The sequence below is a fragment of the Acinonyx jubatus genome, chromosome X (assembly GCF_027475565.1).
Source record: "Acinonyx jubatus isolate Ajub_Pintada_27869175 chromosome X, VMU_Ajub_asm_v1.0, whole genome shotgun sequence".
Taxonomy (NCBI): domain Eukaryota; kingdom Metazoa; phylum Chordata; class Mammalia; order Carnivora; family Felidae; genus Acinonyx; species Acinonyx jubatus.
The window spans coordinates 25,932,963-25,945,249 of NC_069389.1; the positions used below are offsets into that span (position 1 = coordinate 25,932,963).

A 12,287-nucleotide genomic window follows, 5' to 3' on the forward strand; every position below is an offset into this window, starting at 1 on the left:
CTTCGACTTCTGCAAACCTATCACCGTAATCTGCTCGTTCTGCGCAATTGCAATGAAGGTTCAAAACTACTCCTGCTTATGAGGTACAGAGAATGCTGTAGGGTACTGACCATTCAAATATATTGGCTGTCTTGATGTCTAGACATTATTTTGCCCCCACGAAAGTTTTCCAACATTAAAGTTTTTCTGGAGTATGGAAGAGTAGCATTCAGTATAAAATGGATATATTTGGACCCCTTAGGAAAGGGGATTTAGAAACACTTCAGCACCAAAAAGAGCTGTGTGTGGCCCGATGAAGACCAAAAACCCAGCTCTTTGCTTCTAAAACCGTAATAGTGCTTTCCCTTGCAGGTTTTATCACAAATGCGTTTTTGCATTTGGAAGACAAATGAAAGCCACAATGCTGTAAGACGCTGCCTATGTATTTCCTCAACTAAGTTACAGCTGATGTTTTAATGTCTAGGTCTCATAAGGCTTACTACAAATGTCCCAACCAACCGTTTGAGTGTGCCTTGTTCTGCTTCAAAAAAACCCCCAAGCAAAAAACATGGACGTAGTCTTTCAAAACAGTGACAATACTTAGTATCCACCCCCCACACCACGCACAGCAATTCTTCCAGTGCTTAAAGCAAGGAGTCTCTAGGATTACCTTTGGGGGGAAAGTGAAGGGTAGGGGACCAGACTGTGCACCTTTCACATTCAAATTTGCTTCTATTCAGACTGTTCCCTATCTTTTACCTCTTGCCTAAACACGGCAACAGGGTACGTTATTATAATACTCTTAAAATATAGTAGAAGCTCTCTTAGCTGCCCTAATTAAGAAAAGGAAGTGGTGGTAAAAGGGGAGGGGCTGAATCAGACGTCGTAAGAAAAATGACTTGTCACCTTCCATGTTGGCACAAGACTTTAGTGTGTGTTGACGAAAAAGTTTTCTACGGTCCGTCTTACATAAACTGTACACCTCTAAGGTCCCCCAGGGGAATGGGCCAACTCTTTCTCGTGTAAGGTCCGGGGAATAAACGTGTCAGGCTTTGCGGACCTGTGACAGTCTGGAGGCAGCCCTCACCTGTGCTGCAGAAGCACAAAAGCAGCCCCAAACACCATGTCAACAACAGAGTGTGACCGTGTGCCACCAGAACCACCAAAAGAGGCGGCAGGCTACTGCCCCGAACGCTGAATCTACAATTCTGTCTTATTTTGAGTAATGGAAGAGAATCCTCTGAGGTTTTTATGACTTATCCCCTTAACCCTGGGCAGTTTTCACCCGTAACTAGCTCGCAGACCTCTTCCTGCCTTTTTTCTTTTTGTAGTGATCTGCCTTTGGTTTTTTTATAGGAAGAGCAGATCCTCCTGCGTCCATGTGAGCTCAAGAAAGAATAGAGACACACAGGAAATGGCATACACAAGCGAGGGAAAGGGCACGACTAACTCCCGCGGAGCAGACCGTTCAACTGCTACAAGCAACAGGACAGGCACAGGCCCGTGTGTGGCCTCCCGCTCAGGAGTGTGCAGCGGCTGCGGACTCGGAGCAGGTATCTCGTGGGGGGAATGAACACCTCCGGCCCGGGGAGCTGGGTGCACGAGAGTCAGTTAAGAGAGCTTCTACCGTAATACAATTCTATACAAGAGCCAAACCAGAAAAGAACCTCAAAATCCAGAAAGTATAAAACGTAGCTGGATGTTTTCATGTGACGGATACACAAAAAGGACAGGGAATTTCTTTTAAAACTGAGGAATCAGATAGTCGGATACATGATTCCCGATTTTTACAGATACGTTCGATGAGTAACACATCAATCTAGTGTGTTTTATAATTAAGACCCATCAATATAAAATATTCACAGTAAAGGACTAAAACAGGAGAAACGCAGAGTAACAACACGGAACAGTCTAAACGATAAGAACTTAATGATGAAACTGCCCAAGTAAAACTATCTTGGATCCCCCAAAGGTATGGCCATGGAGCAGAGGGATCTCTTTACCAGGATTATAATGGATAAAAACTCTCTCTTAAATCTGTAAAACCAAAATGATGGCTATTTAAGCAGCTTAACACACCACACTATTACTTATGGTTTACCAAATAATCAAGTCTATACCTCTAGATTGAAGGAGGTCAACTTCTTTCAGTGTACAGTCAACATTTATCTGGAGTTGTCTGTTCATGCTTCTCAATCTTGTCATTTCCTCAGGCTAGTAAGAAAGGACCCAAAATAGCAATTGTGGGAAAGTCATTATCAAGCCCAACATTTAAGAACTGCTATTCACGTTAATCGTTCTGACTGGTTATTACCAAGAATATGGCCTTAGTCCAAAAGAGGGCACGCTGAAGAAGGCCTAAACGCTGAAAGGAACAGTCAGGTAACATGGGGACATCAGTATGGCCACATAAACACAAAACGTGCATTGTAATCACAGAGCATGGTAAGGGAAGCTATGAGGACCAATCTGTAAAACAAGCAATGTCCACGATTGTAGTCTCGTCCAGGCTTGTAGAAATGACAACAGGACTAAGTTAAATTAATGTGGAGTGTCAGACACTGTTCACCAGAGGTTTCTTACTCGTTCCTCACCACCATCTTCCAGGGCAAGCATCGCCAGTTTATAAATGAGGAAGGCGATGCCCCAAGAAGACCTAAAACTTTTCCAAGGTTATCAAAGAAAAGAAGTGGTAGAACCAGGATTTAAACACACTTTTTCTCCTACATCAAACAAGTGGGCTCCACTCTGCCTCCAACTTCCTTTCCTTCTTCATGGACTTCCAGCCCAACCTACTCCCCCCTTAGGCGTTTCAGGGGCATACATGAGACAAATGTAAAGAATGCTCTATTCTTCAGTTCAAATTTTCTGGAAGACTTGACTTCCTCTGACCTTCTAAGGTTCTTTACATATATACAGGAAAAAAATAATTGAGGTTTTAAATTCCAGAGGCATAGGGACTAAAGCGTTCACCACAGCCCAGATATTAACTCAGTTACTAATGTGCTTTGAGCTATATACGGTAAAAGATGAATATCTGTTAGGACAGAAGTTGTTAAAAACCTGTATTTTTCTACACACCATGTTAATCTAAGAGTCAAGAAAAATGAGCAAAAAGGCTCTCCATTTACAATAATACAAGCTCTCACACTGGAGGTGTTCTCGGAATAACTGGGACTGCCCCTTAAATTCGCGAGTATGAAACCTTTAAAATAAGGAATAGAACACAATATAATAAGAGCTACACTTCCTTACACTGCTATGGGAACACGAAAGTCATTCAGAAATATTTATTAACGACTGCCTCTTTCCTATCTGCCAAACACGGGACGTTACCACATAAAATGCTTATACCTTGTCTACCAGGCAATATCAAGAGTTTAAAATAGACGTGGGCATTTTCACTAAAGATAAAGCCCTTGGATCAGTGCTAGGAGTATGTTAAAAAAAAAAAAAAAAACTCACTTTATAGAATCTTACCCGGAAAGTCAAGTACCTAAACGAGTTGAATCTTCCCATGAAGGTGCAGGAGGAAGGGGGGTGTTTCAGACACAATGGTCCTGAATAGTGAAGCTACATAAGTAAGTATGGAAATACTAGAATACACTTGATAGTCCAGAGGCTATGAGCACATTTCCTTGTAAGAATACCAGCAGCTCTAGTCAACAGGATCATTTCCAAAGACAGGAGAACCACCAGAATTCCCTAAAGAAATAACTTCCCTGTGACGATTCTTAGGTCCTTTTTCATAGCTTCTGATGAAACCAAGGGGTGGGGGAGCTATTTCTGAAAAGTCAGTACCATTTGTAAACAAGTGCACTGTATTTTCGAGAAGGACCTTCAAGATTGGCTGTGTGTAATTGAGAGTTGTTGTAAAAGATCTGACAAAGTCAAAATTTCTAAGCTTTTTTTCAGAAGGTAGCAGAAATACCTTAAGTCAACTGAGCACTTGAAGAAGTTGTTATCACAGAGAGCAAGGCTGACGACCACTGTTGTTTGGTGGCTTGGCCCTCATTATGCAGCTCGGGCTGTAAAATGTCAGTTAGTCCAAAAACCCGCTTACAACAAGATGCAGGAGAGGAAAAACTTGGGTGTGGGGGAACTGGCAGCTCTCTGCTTAATGAAACCTTATTTATCCTTCAAGGTTTAACTTGCATTTTCCCCTCCACCATGAAACTGTCTCATCTTTGAACCCTAACAGCAAAAAGCTAACATTTCTATCGCAAAACTCTCAAAGTACTTAATATCCCTACCATTTAGCTGGCCGACCCTTCCGATTCTCTTTTCTCTCACACAAAAACACCATGCTTTGCAAAGAACAGATTGAGGCCATCTTGCACTTGTGCCCTCCTTAGATCATTTCACTCTTTCTCTAAATTCTACAACTGCAACCTGTAGCTGGTAACCAATGTGCATTTCAGGCTCCCGAGGTACACACGTTTTTTTTTTTTAATGCACTGCTTGTTAAGAAGTTGATTTGCAAACTTGAAGGTAGACCTAGGAGCTTAGTAGCACACACACACACAAAAACCCCGCAAAACGATTCTCTTTTCTGTAATCCCACATGTGAGTGGGACAAAGACAGCCATTTACTGAGCACTTCACTCCATGCCAAACACTTTTACATATATTGTCTCTTTGTCTTGACAATATTAAAACGTAATTCCCTTTTACAGATAGGGAAAATCAAATGCACAGAAGAGCCAGTGATTGCCAAAACTATTCTGCCTCCAGAGCCTACGTGAACACTCTGTGAGCTATGTCCTGGTGCCTCAAGTGAGCCTCCATCAACAACAGGGAATTCTGACCAAATGCTTTATTTCTGGATTAATGTCCTCTGTAACATACCCTTACGTTATACATGTTCCTAAAGCTACAGTTTTGCAAAATGGTTCTCATCTGTGTGTTTTTCCAGTGTTGTCCAACCAACACTTATAAGACTATTCACTATTTGCTGGGTACTACATAAATTCATTACTATGTATTATTTAATCCTAACAAAAATCCCAAGAGATAAGTATTCACAGGTATCACAGATAAGAAAGTTCACAGTGAAGAGAGAGCCACTGTCTGAACATCCAGCTAGAACTGTCCCTTGCCCAGGCGTTGTTAATAGTCCCTCCCTTTACTCTAGGGCTGGCAGCACACACGGAAGGGGATCACACGCTTAAATTTCTCGTCTCTCAAATACTGTCAATTCCTTAGCAGGAATTATCCAACAGCCATAGATCAGTAAACACAGGGCCCACGGTTAGGTTAGGGAAAATGCCTTTTATGCTAAGAAAATCTGTTTATGCTCCATAAGAACCTAAAAGACTGCAACGTGCCCAACCACCAGGGTAGATTCTCATGTGGGTTATATTCTTCAATACCTCCCTAGTCACAGAATTCAATGAAGATTTTGAGTGGAGGAAAAAAATGAAGAATTTATCACCTTTTATTGAAAGACAGCTTTATAATTTTCTAAGCATTTGAAGTAAAATCCTCCCTTCTTATAACACTATCCTTTGAAATTCTAATACTGACTAAATTCCTTTCAATTACTAAATATACCTGTTTATCAATAATTTCTTTCTGGCAAATCCCACCGGTTTCCCCAGGACCAGCAGAATAATCTTCAAACACCTCAGCCTCAACATCTATGCCCCACCAGACCGATGCACATTAACCTGTTAACACTCCAGAAACCTCACCTTACGAGTGAGACCTGTATGTGCTACCTCCTGAAAGTCTGCGTGTCTTAACTTCACCCCTTTGTTAGCTCAGTGCTCTCTTCCCTTAGCAAATGCCCTCCCTGAGGAGTGGGTCTTTGGCCTTTTCCCCTTCCCTCTCTTCACCGTAGGAAAATCAGATGGAAACCAGGGACCTGCTTCCATATAAAAACGCATTATGAAACTGCATATAATTTCCGGAGTTCCCAGATTTCCTGAGAAGCCACAATTCTCCATCAAAAACTTGTCTACAAAGGCAGAGCCGCAAGCTGTCTGCAAGAGGCCCGACTTGGAAATGCTCAGAAACCTCCCTCAGTTTTGACACGTTGGGAAAAGAAGGAACGGCCCTATGGAAAGAAGCCAAGTTTAAGGTGAAGCCCTGAAGAAGACGCAGGACTTACCCATTTAGAGCTCCAGAAGAGGATACGGGAAGGCAGAAGTGCACAGAGTACACACACAGACGAGGGGCCGGGGGAGTTGTCTCATCACCCGCGAGCGTAAACAGCACTGACCCCACTGGGTTAGAATTATCTGTTGACAGATCTACTCGTCTCGCTGGCGGGTATGCGCTAAGCACCCAGCACAGGACCGCATTCATCAACTAAAAACGGCCTGCTGCACAGATGAATGTTCAAAGGTGAAGTGACTGATCGGATCACAGCAAGCTTGTGTTGTCACAAGATTTTAGGAGGCTGGTTTCAAAACTTTCCAGGTTGCTTAACATTTTTTAGAACTCATCAGCAGTGCTAAACATGTTAAAAACATACCGTCTCACTCTTTGCGTGAGAGCAGTGAATGTTAGGACTGCGGTCAATACTGCTATCTTAGTTGCTACAATTATTTACACTTAACAACACTTCTCTGCCTGGAAATACTCTATAGTCAACACTTTCCCAGATTCATATCGATAGCGTTCTAAGTCATTTGAATCAATGTGCTTAAATAAGTAACTTCTAAACCTTTGCAATTTATATGTATATGACATGCTTCAAAGAAAAAATGGACACGTGAGAACAAATGACAAAATACTTAGTAGGGAGCACTTTCCTACTTTGACAAAAACTTACGGTTAATGAGATGCCATACCTTGATTAGAAATGTCAGTTATTTGAAAATACGGATGAATCTATGGAATTCATACAGGTGAAAAAAAAAATACAAGCATCGCATTAGTTTGATGAGAGCTACTGAAGGCCACAGTCCCTTGTCCATCGTTTAAAAAGCACAAAGCTCCTGCAGGGAAGAGAACCTGCAAGAGAAACGAGTGACCTGGACAGCCACCATCCCCACCTTCCCATCCACACACCGCCACCGAGGACTTACCGTGGGAATCGCCGTGGTACAGCTGACCCTTCGGAGCCGTCTCTGCATCAGGTCATGCTCCATACCGTTAACTTCGGCCTTCAAGCGCTCGAGCTCCTCTTTCTCGAGTTTCAACTGCTTTGCTAACCTCTCCATCCTTGCTCGCTGATGTAACAGCAAGGCTACAGTGTTACAGACAGAGTCATCGCAGAGAGGAACAGTGAACCAGTGACTGGGAAAGTTCTCCATGCACTGCCAACGTGTAAAATACTCCAAAGGAACCCTGTCCTCAACCTGAGCGGGCACTTACTCTTGTGTCTTGCTAATGCTGTCTTACCTTTCCCAGGTCTGCTTGATTTTGGCTCTCGTACCAAAATGACACCCTCTGTAGGTCCCGCTGGCTCTGCTGTCCTTCGTTCCCCTAAGACTGTGTTTTTAACTATGCCTGCGTGCGTTTTAAACAGGTTCACTACCAGGCATTTTTAAGTACAATCACAATTACTATCCGCCTCACATACTGAAAGAATAAATTCTCAGCTAGCTTGAAATCTGCATAGACTTAAAAAATCCTGTCGTCTTTTTCTTTAGTTAGGCTATTAACTAATCCAACAAGGTTCTTCATCACCAGTCCCACTCGTAAGTAGACAGTGTTTATAAATATTACACGCTCCAGGCCATTCTCTAAAACAGACACAAATTCTTTGACTTTGATCAACTACAGCCCACCCTCTTTTTCCTACTCTGTAGTTTGTTTTCTGACAATATCGATTTCGCTCGTCTGTATTTTTGTCCCAATGCATGTTCTTCCTAAAAAACAGCCTTATAAGGTCACCATTATCATGCCTACGTGTTCATATTTTAAAACAGAGAACTCTGAAAGCAATAACCCTATTCTTGACAGCTATGCTACTGCCCAATATTTAATCAACACTAAACATTTAAATAAAACTAAACAGCTAATACGGGGGCGCCTGGGTGGATCAGTCGGTTCAGCATCCGACTTCAGCTCAGGTCATGATCTCGCAGTTTGTGAGGTTCATGAGGTCAAGCCCCGCATCGGGCTCTGTGCTGACAGCTGGGAGCCTGGAGCCTGCTTTGGATTCTGGGTCTCCCCCTCTCTCTGCCCCTCCCCCACTCGTGCTCTTTCTCTCTCAAAAAATAAATGAAAACATTAAACAGCCAAGAAATGTGTTTTGTTTTTTTTTTTTCAACAGGACACTGCCACCTCACCACAAAGATGAAATTTCATAGTAGGGCTAAATGAAATTACCTTGTGTATAGGCATAGTCATCTGATCCAGAACTAGAACTCCTCTGGTATTTATGGCTTCCCTTTTCTCCCCCAGAACCAGGTATCACTGAAATGGGCTGAATCGGTTCTGGGGCTGCAGAACGTTCTTCTTGGTCCACTAAATTTAAAAGATTTTCAGTCGTTGCTCGACCTACGGTAATTTTAAAAACCGTAGTTGGGTTTGGTATCATTCGAGGAGATGGTGATGGAACACATGAAGGTCCAGTTGGCTGTGTATACGTAATATACACAGGATTAACACTAAATGGAGGTTTTGGCTGCCCGGATATGCCTCTTGAAGGGGAACTTGAAGGTGGCGTGGTGGCTGTGTACAGGGAGTGCTGATTCCGTGGAGACGGCTGATTACTGATAGGTGAAGGACTCCTGTTCATGGCTGTCCCAGGTCTCTGAGAGGGTTCAACTGTGATTTCTATCTTCTTCATGGATCCTTTGGGTAAGCTGGACGGTGTGTATGGGAGATAGGCGACCGAATGGCTCCCCTGTTTCTGATAGCTAGGAGGTCCTTGTTGATACGGATGGGGTGGAGTGGTGGAAGGACTAGGTGGCATAAAGACATGGGAACCTGGATGGCCCAACTGGGAAGGTTGCACTTGATGTTGCGGAGAGCTGAAGGGTGAAGGGCACTGAGAAGGAGGCGGTGAATGGTAAGCAGGTTGAGGAATCTGCTGCTGTTTGGGAGAATACTGAGAAGGCTGATAGTTCTGTTGATGGGGATAAACGGGTAAAGGACGCTGGCTGTAATGAGGCACCGGGCCCTGGGGGGAGGACTGCCACGGCGTACTCTGAGGAGTTTGTCTCCCTGATGAACTCTGAGATGTCTGTCTAATATAAATAGAACCAGGAGGCCCATAGAGATTGCTTGGAATCTGTGGCAGGATCTGTAAAGCTCTTGGTACAGTCTGTCCGGAAGGGAGGTTCTGGGATACCGTAACAGTAATGGGATTGGTACTATACCGAGGTATGTGCATGTACGAAGGAGGAGGAGGGGGTGGTGGTGAAGGCCCTTGCATAGCAGACGGATTCATTCCTGTTTGCATGGAAGATGGCTGCTGAGGTGGCTGTGAAGGAGGAGTAGCTGCACTTCTGTTCTGTTCATTCATAAAAAAGGGATTGTAGTTCGGAGCAGCAGCCACAACAGCTGGAGCCGAGTGTGGTTCCTGAACCAAGCAGATCAGCTGTTTACTCGCCGCATGCTGTGGGTCAATATGTCCATCGCTGGAGCTGTGTACCAGTGTTCGACCACCGTTAAGTTGGGCTCCATCTGCTGGGTGGTAGCTACTAGGAGAATGGATACCCAGATTAATATGCAAAAGGCGATTTCGATTCATCCTGTTGTCCTCTGGACTATGGTATTCCATATACAAGTATTTGCTACTCTCCTGGGAAAGGGCTCGGCAACAGGCTTCAAGATTGTTGTTGTTCTAGGGGAAAAAGACAGTAACATTGGCAAAATTAACAAATCTTAAGAGCGGAAGTGAAACTTTGCCGGTTCCGCAAATACAACTGTCCTAGAGAATGGTACTTTCAGCAGAAAAAGCTTCGCGGTCATCTTCTCCGACCAGGAGATCCCAAACAATTCATCCGGTTCCACAGACCGGAAGCTCACAGGACTATTACTACCACGACTGCTACAGAAATGTCAAGAACCCGCCAATGAACTTTGTGACTCAACTGCCAGGTTTCTGACTCCAAGTCCAGGGCTCATTTTATGTTTGTTGCATCTCAACAAACTAAAATGTTGGGCTAATCTTGGACTCACCACAACCGCTCTGAAATAGAAGTTAAAGTAATACTCGTCATTAATATTTAAACTGAAAAACATGAAAACAACCATGCTTTAGTTTTCAAAAAGCACTGAAACTACAGAAGGAGAAAAAGTATAATAAATTCCTGGAGTCAAAACAATAAAACTCTAAAGCAGTCCTTTTTAACCCAATTTATCCCTACATCACTTCAGTTATCATTATCAAAGAGTAAGCTAAACAAATCAGTAAAAACAAACACACTTTTTGAACTATGGTTCCACGACTTTGCCAAAGTTAGGGTAAATTTTAACAGGAAACCAGGTCTCAACTGCCTTAATGAAATTCACTCACACTCCCAGAGTCTCAAAATTTTTTACCCACTGGAAGGTTGGTTGCTTGGTAAACCTTCAACATCTCTGGAGGGTTTCAATTTTTTGAGTTAGGCACATACTCACAGGTGATAATAGCAAAGTGACATTTTAGACACTCCACTCCACAATAATCATTCTAATGAAGGATTCCTTTTTTGATTTAAAATACTATAAGGTAGTTTTCCGTTAAAATACCAAAATCTCAACTATTTTATTAGCCTCAAGCACAGTGTTATTTATTGCCTTCACAATAATAAAGTTTGTCAATTACTGGGACTTTGTAGTTCAGAAATATACACACAGATATGCACATACATATGTGTGTACTACTACCTATTTTAGGAAAAAGCACATTTTATAGAAAAATGAAAGGAAACACTTTTACTTCTGCTAAGAAGCACATAAGGTTAAACCCAAAACAGAACATTGAGTGCTATAATTTTGCCACTGGAATAACTTCTGGGTTCATCTACTTCAACTCATTTCCACATGAGGAAAGAAATGCCCGCGGAGTTACACGGCTTGACAACAAGCACTCGACTAATTCACGGGGAGCCAGTTTGAGATTCTTGGTTTCTTGCCTCCCACGGCTGCTTCCACTGTAACACAGTCATTTCAACGGAGAGGATGTTGGGCCAAAAGCAAATTGTTCTAAGGCTTCAGAGGGAGTAAACGCAGATTCAGTTAAGCAAACCTTCATAAAATGAATTCTCAGAAATGTAAAGAATTGGGTTTATCAAAACTCCATACACAACTGGTATCTTTTTCCTTACATAAAGCTTCTGATACTAAAATTCTGAGCCAGAGAAAAAAGTAATTGTTGAAATTTAAGAAGAAAATTATTAAAACTCACAGTCTGGCCTTTTTCTTATCCTGCTTGAAAATCACTCTGATCTGATCAAGGAAGAAAAGCTAGATATTTAGCAAATTTGGATCCAAAGGATTCAAATCGATTGCCAACTAGAAAATGTCACTGACCGATATCTGAGAGAAAAGAATACGAAAAGTGAAAATAAAGTATCTCTGCAATTGGATTAAAAGGAGAACAAAAACTAGACAGTTTTATATGAAACCTAAAGCAGTCGCGGGTACTTCACTATTTGACATTTGTCTTAATGCTGTTGAAATTTCGTGTTTTCTACAGTGAATTAGGCAGCCTAAGTAAAATAGTATCCTCACAAGAGGACCCAAATTCAAAATGATACAAGGCTGACTTGCTAGCCTATTCAAATGCGTGTCTACAGTGACAAGGTAGGTCAATTTTCTTATCAAGAAAAAATATAAACCAAAAATACAGATATTTAAGTATTATTTTTACGAAAGCGTTTTTAAAATAAAACCACCAGAATGAAATGTCATATTTAACCTGCTGACTACCTTCAAAGAAAAACATGGATATAAAATATACCAGTCAATATGAAGAATAAATCAAAATTATTGAGTTGGATAAAGACATAAAAATAATTAAGAAAACACATAAAAGGTTTTGAAAAGACTGAGGCAAAAAAGCATATTCCTAAAGTGATTGTAAATTGAGAGGACAGCTCAGAGAGACTTTAAGACTTGTATATTAAATGTAAACTACTGAGTCTTTAAATGTAAACAGAAAAACTTTCCAGAGCCAGTAACTGGTAAGTCTCTCTACCAATAAACTATATTAATCCCAAAGGAACAAAGAAGAGAAAGACTTGGGTCAATGTAAAGTAATAACAAATGATCATTAACTTGAATTTAAAGTCCATTCCTTCAGTTTAGAAAGCGTGATAAAGACACTAAGCCATGAAAAAATACAGGTGATAATGGGAAAAATTAAATTTGAAAAAACAAAGTCAGAGCTGGGGGGAGCTGGTTAGGACAGGTAAGGAAGG

At 41.8% G+C, this 12,287-nt stretch overlaps 1 protein-coding gene across 5 annotated transcripts in view; it reads right to left on the bottom strand.

Moving 5' to 3' along the window:
* The window catches only part of TAB3 (TGF-beta activated kinase 1 (MAP3K7) binding protein 3), an 86,192-nt gene that overhangs the window by 16,593 nt on the left and 57,312 nt on the right, over positions 1-12,287 (bottom strand). For all 5 annotated transcript variants that reach the window (XM_053202218.1, XM_053202219.1, XM_053202221.1 and 2 more), the window contains 3 exons: positions 8,263-9,724; positions 7,014-7,174; positions 2,100-2,193 (listed from right to left, as the gene is read on the bottom strand). In XM_053202218.1, the coding sequence (XP_053058193.1) occupies positions 2,100-2,193; positions 7,014-7,174; positions 8,263-9,724 (1,717 nt within the window). The remainder of the gene's footprint in view (positions 1-2,099; positions 2,194-7,013; positions 7,175-8,262; positions 9,725-12,287) is intronic.